Below are 8,106 nucleotides of genomic sequence, written 5' to 3' on the forward strand. Positions count from 1 at the left end.
AGTGCATCTCTTAAATATGGTTACATTAAATTGATTTTTAAGGGAAATGCCTCATCACCAACAAAAACGTGAGGATAAACTTTCTCACTGTCCCAAATTTTCTCCGGATGTGGAAAATTCAGTTTATTCTCAAGGATTGAAACACCAAGGCTGCTACTCGAAAACACTCCTCCATCACTATTTCTACTAGAATCTCCAATATAACCATGGTGAATTGATAGTTGGCATTGCACACAGCCATTAAGACTGTAGAGTGCGAAAAACATCGAGCCCGAGCTTGCAGGAGCCTGCATTACTACGTGTTTTCCATCGATAGCACCAAGGCAGTGGTTAAATTGCTACTTTGTTTCAAAATCATTAGCGATTCGCTTCCACTGTTCCTCTGTTCCAGGACATGGTAAATATTCAGGCATTAAAACGTCCCGTATTACAACGGTTGTTTCGTTTATGATGCGTCCAATGCTGGTGGGACTTATACTATCGTGACTTGTGCATCACCGGTAAATATATAACGTAGCGTAACGCTTAAAACGTTCGATCGGACCTATTGACTCCCTCTTTTTGGATGACTTTTGTATGTGGTCCCACTTGATGAAGAAGATGTTCGTATTGAGTAGGGTTCATACGGAAATATTGAAAACAACAGAGCATGGTCATATAGTTTCATTTCTTTTATAAGCAAGTGAAATTCACCTTTCTCTTTTCTTTCTTTATAAATTTGACGAATCCATATGCTCTTCTCATATCTTTTTTTCTTCAAGCGATTTCGAAGCAATAAAAGTTTTTTTGTTGTTACACTTAATCGCGCCATATTTGTTTACTTTATGTATTGAAAAAGTGCGCCAGAAATGAAGTGGAAATTACTGGCCGAAAATTTTCTTTCTTTTCTGTTCCGTTCCATTTCCTTTCCGCGGAAAATTTTCTTGAAGGGAAAACGGCCTTTAGTCTACGTCCTTGCAAAATTGTACAGAAGGAAATGACGTACTTATTAAAGGGAAACGTTACTAACATCAAAGATGGCACATTATAAGTCGATCTTTATTATGCTACACTGCACGAGCTTTAACTTTCGATAGATATAAACTTTAAAATAAAGTATTGCTCATTGGATATTAAAACAATTTAGTGCACTGTTAGGATTCTTATTGGCTTAAAACTCATTTTAGCCTCATTCTCAAAAAAAATATGCCAAAAAGAGGATTTAGACTTTAGCCTGGATAGGTTATGGGCATCCAGCCTAGTTGCGCTGTCTATTTCTCTATTTCTCGATCTCTCTATCTATCTCCCCAGGCGATTTTAAAGATTCCGCCTTCGCTGGCGGAAATTTAAAAAGTTCGTTTTCTCGGGAAAAAAACATTTTTCTTTTCTTAATTAGAAAAAACGTATTTTTTTACATTTTAGCTGGGATTTAATTTGGCGAACAGTAAATTATGTTAAATATGGCGAATAGTCAGTTATAAAAATTTAGGCGAGTAGTTAATATTGCAAATTTCCTCCAAATTCGCCAAATTTACTCCACGCGAAAATTTATTCACTTAAGGTAGTACTTCTTTCATACCATGCAGGTAGTCGCCAAAACTTCTACAACAGTTTTTAAATTTTAATTACATTAATAATCATGAACAATTAAGAATAACTGATCACGGAATTATCATTTCTATTTAACAGATGCTGGTCCTACATTGGATACACAAAATTTACTCAAGATTTATCACTTCAAGCACCTAGTTGTGTGCACAAAGGAATTAACGTGCATGATCTTCTTCATGCACTTGGTATATTTCATGAACAATCCAGAGCTGATCGAGATAAATACGTAGATATTTAACTTGAAAATGTCCAACAAGGTAATTTTATCAGATGGAAAATTAAATATTTTAAAAGCAAGTTTTGCAATCTAGGTTACATTTGCGACTTCATTTCTAACAGCCAATTACATGATTCAGTACTTTGAACTCAACTATTCGTTATACTTAGGTTTGGAACATAACTTCGATAAACAACCAACAGACAGTCTTGGGGTTAAATACGATCCAAAATCCGTAATGCACTACTCAAGGTTTGTTATTGTTGCCCTTACTTTCACTATAAGACGTTTGATTTTTTTCTGGGCAGTTAGTTATTTGTATCTCAAATTTGATTTAAAGCTCAACATTGCTTATTTCTAGTTGGGCATTTTCGAACGGCAATGGGCCCACTATTCTATGGAAGAAAAGTTTATCGCTATTTTTTGGAAGTAATGATTTATCCGAGTTGGACATAATACAGTTAAACAAACTATACTATTGTAATAATATTCCCATACCAACACCAACAACTACAACGACCATCATACCAACAACTACTACAACGACCACCAGACCAACAACAACTACAACGACAACCAGACCAACAACAACTACAACGAAAACCAAACCAGCAACAACTACTAAAACGACCACCACACCAACAACATTTACTACAGCAACACCCAGACCAGCAACAACAACAACGACCACCAGACCAACAAAAACAGCTAAAACGACAACGACAGCCAGACCAACAACAACAACAACTACAACGACAACCAAACCAAAAACAACTACAACTACCACCAGATCAAAAACAACTACAACGACCACCAGACCAACAACAACTGCAGCAACAACAAACAGACCAACAACAACAAGTAGAACAACAAAGACCACATCAGAACTTTCTCAAGGAGGTAAGGATTTCATCATTGCAATTTTAAGCGAAAAGTAACACTCAGTTTGTATACTTTTGCTAAATGCAAATAATTTTTTTAGCGTAGTGTAAACTCAATACACATAAAACTCAATACACTAGTTATAGAGTCAAGAAGAAATGCCCTCGAACATGTTGTGAGCGAGGTGAATTATACAAAAAACCTCAATAAGATCATTCGAGTGGTGTATGAACACATGTCTTTTGTAATTGCCATTCTGCGTTGCTAAGGTAAGAACTGAAGCTAAGGCAAAGCCATCTGCTTTTATGCGATAAAAAAGCGTTTTAAAATCTTTGGAAAACAAAGAGAAACATGTTTATTGTTATTTATTATCTTCATATTTAACATTTATTTAAAAAGATGTATTTATTAATATATTATTATATCAAATAAAAATATATTAGATTATAAGTTAATCAACAATTTTTTAACGTATGGCCGACATGAATAGTTTTAGCTTTTACAAAATTTTATTCAAAGCATGGTATTATTTCATTGCAAGGCTATACTTTCTAGCTAATTTGCAATTTTACTTTATAAGTGAAGTTAACTAAGCTGTCACCAGAAGTTTAGGGATTTGAATCCAAAATTTGCTCTTATATTCAGCAGAGCAAAAACAATAGAAGTTTATCTCTTCGAAGCTTAGGGTTTTTTATATCGAGAATTAAAAAATAACTTTAAATTACTTATCAATATGAAATGGCCTAAAAACTTCAAAACCTATTCTTTCCCTTAAACGATAAATATAAGTCATTTGAGTTTGAAACCCGCTTGTGATTATGCAAAGTCTTTGTAATCACCCAATGAGTTACTAATCCGCCTGCCTTAAAATCAAGCAAATGATGGTATTTAGCAGCCAGTGTGTTATATATGCAAATTTTCTTTTGTTATTTCCTAAAATAATTGACCTTCAGGCACATAAAAGGAGTTTTGTTTTATTTTTTAATTTGCCGAATCGGCAGATATTTATTAATATGAAATAAAGAAAAAAAGTGGCTTCCAAGAACACCAGCTTTTCATAGCCTTATAATTTTTTATTGACTGTTTTAAAAGAAACCTTGATTGGTCGTATCAAAAGAGTGTTGTTTTATTTTTCTCGCAATAGCATTTTGTTTGCTTTGAAAGAACGTCATTACCATATCAAGCTGAATCTAAATGATGCCACAAGAATAATAATCAAAGACAAAAAATCCACATACCGTTTAAAAGTTGTATGATTCATAAAGCTCGTGTTAACATTTAGAAAAAAGCGAGAATGCTATCATAAGTTAGAGCTCTCCGGATGAGGCATTATGAAGATCGGAGTTTATTTTTACTTTACACGCCACCTTTACTGTTTTAGTTAATAGAGGAGGTTTTGAATCTGAAATTTTTGATTAGCAATAATAGTATTACAGCTATAAAAGTGTAAGAGATATGGATATATAGTATGAAAATAACCTTAAAAGTAACTAATTATATGAACTGCGCACGGCACGTCTGTTAAATAAACGTTCATGATGACTGTCTTGACTTTTAAGACCAGACCGACTGGTGTAGTCAGCTCTATAGTATAATAAGTCAATTTACATGTTTCAGCCAACATAACAAAAAGCATCCTAAAAACTAAAGACTAACAATGTTTTATATTGAAAACATTCGTAGGGCTATAAAAACTTCATGTTTTCTCACAAAAACGGTGAATTTTCACCTAAAACTTTGCAGTATGTTAAAAATACAAGTTTTGACTTTTTATAAGTCAATACACTTTTGCCAAAAAGGGTGGCTAAATTAAAAACAATGGAACATATTTCTCCTGATTGTGATGGTCACGGGTCAATACGCACAAAATAATATATTCAAAAAAAGACCAAAATAGCAAAGAATGTTAAACAACATGTGAAGAACATTATTTTATTCTACTGAACGTACTGAATAAGTTGAAATTTACTTTGTGGTTGAAGATAAACAAAAGTAAAGATTCGTGAATGAAGACGAAGCCACAATTTTGCGCGTTCGATTTGTTTGTTAATGTTTTCGGTCTGTATATTTATTCAAATTTGGCGGCATCTTATCATAACAAACTTCATCGTTCGGAGCTCGTAGTATTTTGTGGAAAAGTGACTCAAAACATGCTAAAGAATATTGTTGTTGGTCATGATAGATATTTCTTAAGTTCAGAGAAGTTTAAACGAACGTTATAAAATGCTGTGATTAATATAGTACGTAAAATATTTTTGGTTATCTTAAGTGAAAGTTCTTATTTTCGATGTGTACTGGTAAGTACATCGAATATCTACTTATTTTGCTCCTGTACAGCCATGAAGATTTTGTAAATATGTTGTTAGGAAGATGTACAGATACTTTGTTATGAAGATTATTTATTAGGATTTACAAGTCTATGATATTTTTTCTCTCACTTAAAATTCATTTTAAGGCTGCCACAAAAAAGCTTTTTGCTTGCCTCACCTTTAACGAACAGGTTGAATCTATAAAATTGTTACTTTTTCATCACGGCAAGACGCAAAAATACATTTTTGTTACGACATGAATTTTATTTTGCAACCTAATCACCTCATTCTCCACTTTGCGATTTTTTAAATTATAGTGCTTTTTTTATTTTAACAATGTTATACACTTGCCGGACAATGTTAGAGTTTTTAATTACGGAAAGTTTTGTGTTTTTATTTGTACATTGTTAGATGCTCTTTTTTTTTTAATAAAATAATATTACGTATACGTTTTAGCTTATTGATAAGAAAAGGAGAAGACAACAAAAAACAATATAGCTACTTTGAAATTTTTTTTTGTGAAAACGTTCAACACAAAATAATACACGACGAATGAAACAGTCCCATTCACTGTTGATATTTGCTCGTACATGTACCGAGAACTCTTTTTCAAACAAAATCACTACTTTCATACAACATTATTGAATCCGATCCAATAATGGGAAAGCCACCATTATCGTTTTTACACCCTCTTGACGCCTTCAATGCTGTGACATTGACAGGAAAAAAGTCACGATAACGTGGTTGGAACCAACAGTTCCCGCTAGTAATACCAAAATCCTATGATAAGAAAGAAAACATCTTTTTGTTAACTTTAATTGTAGCTTTATAAAAGACAATGTAAGGTTAAACTTAGGAATGCTTAAGTAAATTTACTTAGAAGCGTATAAAGAAACACTTTCCACTTACAAGTATTTTGGGCAGCATGTTCGACAGCTCTTGAAAACAGTATCTTACAGATGTATACACATAGATTGTGTATTTTGGTGGGATATGCAATTTGTTTTCAAAATTGATAGCTTCGTCAAACTTGTAACATCCGGTATATCTCACTAGATAATATGCAACACACAAAGTCACTCAGAAAGTCTCACCTACATCACACATAGTGTTCAAGATATCATTTCGTTTGATCTATTGAGTATTCATATTATTGTTGAAAGTTTACCATTGGTTACAGACAATCGAAATTAATAAGAACTGTATCGATACATTATATTTAAGGAATGTTAAACATTTAGTAGCAATCACTTTTGGTTTGAGAAACAAACATTGGTTCTTAAACGCTCACAAAATAGATTTGTATTTCATGTAATTTAAACTTTGGAGAAATAAACAATCTTTCGTTGCAAAAAGGCGAAAAAAAAGAAGCAACCACAAGAACATTTGTTAAACGACCACATTCCGATCTATTTAGACCATTTTTTTAGGGGAAGAGAGGAGGGGGTATAAAGAACCGGAGAAAGGGGCTTAAAAAGCAAATTTTGTCAAAATACGCCAAAAAAAAAAATTTAAAAAAAATAATCAAAAACTATTTTAATGAAGCAGATTTTAAAGGAAATAAAAATGTCGTTAAAAAATCGAAGACTAAAAGACAAAATGAGTATTTTGGAGCTTTTTCTTCACTTATTATGTTCTCATCATACTAAACTAAACAAATTTATTGATTCCTTAACATTATACCACGCCTAAAATTAATTACACGCCAAAATCTCCCTCTTTTGAGACAGTTTAACCTCCTTCGTATATATTCTTTCTTCAAAAAACACGAGTAAAAACATATAAGAAGCATTATTTTCTTTCCTGTTCAAATTAGGGCGCAATTCTTCCCCTTTAACATAATTACATACCGCGGTTTGGAAGTTTATTCCCTGTTTGATGTATCCATTCCGTATGGCTGAGCATTCCATGTAAATCTTTACAGTAAGAATCAGCTAAAGGTGTAATAAACATACAGGACTGAAAGCAGTAAGTAGCATCATTCCATTGATCGAAATTGACTCTATTATGCCAAAATAATAACTTTTAGAGTCCCAGCCTCGTTGTCAAGGATTTCTGCCTTTTTGATATGAGAGATAATGACAAAAATACGACGGTGTTGTTGATCTGATTTCAAAAGGATTGGCTTTTGCGTGCTCGCATAAAAAAGATTCAATTTATAAGGGTCTTTGCTGACGTCACAAAAAATAGTTTACATCTTCTTATACATCCTCATACAATATTTTGATCAGAGTTCCAAACTTGCAATAGATGCTACGAGTTATAAAAGTTTAAAAAAATTATTGATACACTGCTGATGTCACTAAATGCCCTTATTACATTTTTCCACGCATCAATTAACGGGTGCTAATGTGAACTAGTCACGTTAACACCCGCAATGTATTACTTAATCGAAGAAATAATCCTCATGACTTTTGTGTATAATAATTTACCACAATTTTTATTTATAACTTAAGTGCTGCAACAGGTTTACTATTTTACCTGTATGCATGTTGATTCGAATCTCTTTAGGTCTTTCATCTAAAATTAAAGAGTCGCATAAAGGTGAAAGTTCACTAACATATTTCTTGTTACTAAAATCAGTTTAACGTTACTGCGTTATTCGAATATATGCAAGAAAGACCGTTTAAACTGTGTAGTTTTATTAGCTCCTAACGATATGACATAGAGAGAATAACCCATAACCGTGAATTACGCCAGAAAACACATAAATAATCGTTGCTGACCGCTTTTGATGCCATCACAAGGTAGATAATTTTTACATTGATTACTTTTGGGGCAACAGAAATATTCACTTGCAAATGCGCTCCCTAATCTTTTTTTGTACTTATGTATATGAACTTACATTTGCCACATTTTCCAGTGCTGAACAGAATATCATCAACAGATATACCAAATGGGCATGATGAATGAAACTTAAGCTCAACCTACAATGGAAGTACAATACAACTATATGAGAAAAGAAAGAGAAGAATAAAGGCACTGGTAATTTTTTGTAATAAATATCACCTATATCGATTCCACGGTTGATATTTTTAGTACATTATGTCTGCTGCCTAATACAGGAAAAAATTTAGAGTGTTACATTCTTTAAAAAAGACGCGCTTT

At 32.8% G+C, this 8,106-nt stretch overlaps 1 protein-coding gene and 1 long non-coding RNA gene across 2 annotated transcripts; one reads left to right on the forward strand and one right to left on the reverse strand.

Annotated features, from left to right (window-relative positions):
- The first annotated feature begins 848 nt into the window (after window positions 1-848).
- Window positions 849-2,899, forward strand: LOC130648153 (zinc metalloproteinase nas-14-like). Its single transcript, XM_057454186.1, has 5 exons — window positions 849-964; window positions 1,669-1,816; window positions 1,902-2,059; window positions 2,169-2,741; window positions 2,830-2,899. Exons 1-5 carry the CDS (start codon window positions 849-851, stop codon window positions 2,897-2,899), a joined length of 1,065 nt encoding a protein of 354 aa, XP_057310169.1.
- Window positions 2,900-5,535: 2,636 nt separating this feature from the next.
- On the reverse strand, window positions 5,536-7,458 carry LOC130647582 (uncharacterized). Its single transcript, XR_008982863.1, has 2 exons — window positions 5,908-7,458; window positions 5,536-5,778 (listed from the first exon to the last, which is right to left on the reverse strand). It is a non-coding gene; the product is annotated as an uncharacterized LOC130647582 (long non-coding RNA).
- Window positions 7,459-8,106: the final 648 nt, after the last annotated feature.

The sequence above is a fragment of the Hydractinia symbiolongicarpus genome, chromosome 6 (genome assembly GCF_029227915.1).
Source record: "Hydractinia symbiolongicarpus strain clone_291-10 chromosome 6, HSymV2.1, whole genome shotgun sequence".
Classification (NCBI taxonomy): domain Eukaryota; kingdom Metazoa; phylum Cnidaria; class Hydrozoa; order Anthoathecata; family Hydractiniidae; genus Hydractinia; species Hydractinia symbiolongicarpus.

What these genes read in the sequence shown, in the direction of transcription:
- LOC130648153 (XM_057454186.1), top strand. Translation starts at nt 849, where the DNA reads ATGAAGTGGAAATTACTGGCCGAAAATTTTCTTTCTTTTCTGTTCCGT. An exon ending in GAGCTGATCGAGATAAATAC is followed by an intron (nt 1,817 to 1,901) that starts GTAGATATTTAA and finishes TTTGCAATCTAG; the next exon opens with GTTACATTTGCGACTTCATT. An exon ending in ATTGCAATTTTAAGCGAAAA is followed by an intron (nt 2,742 to 2,829) that starts GTAACACTCAGT and finishes TCAATACACTAG; the next exon opens with TTATAGAGTCAAGAAGAAAT.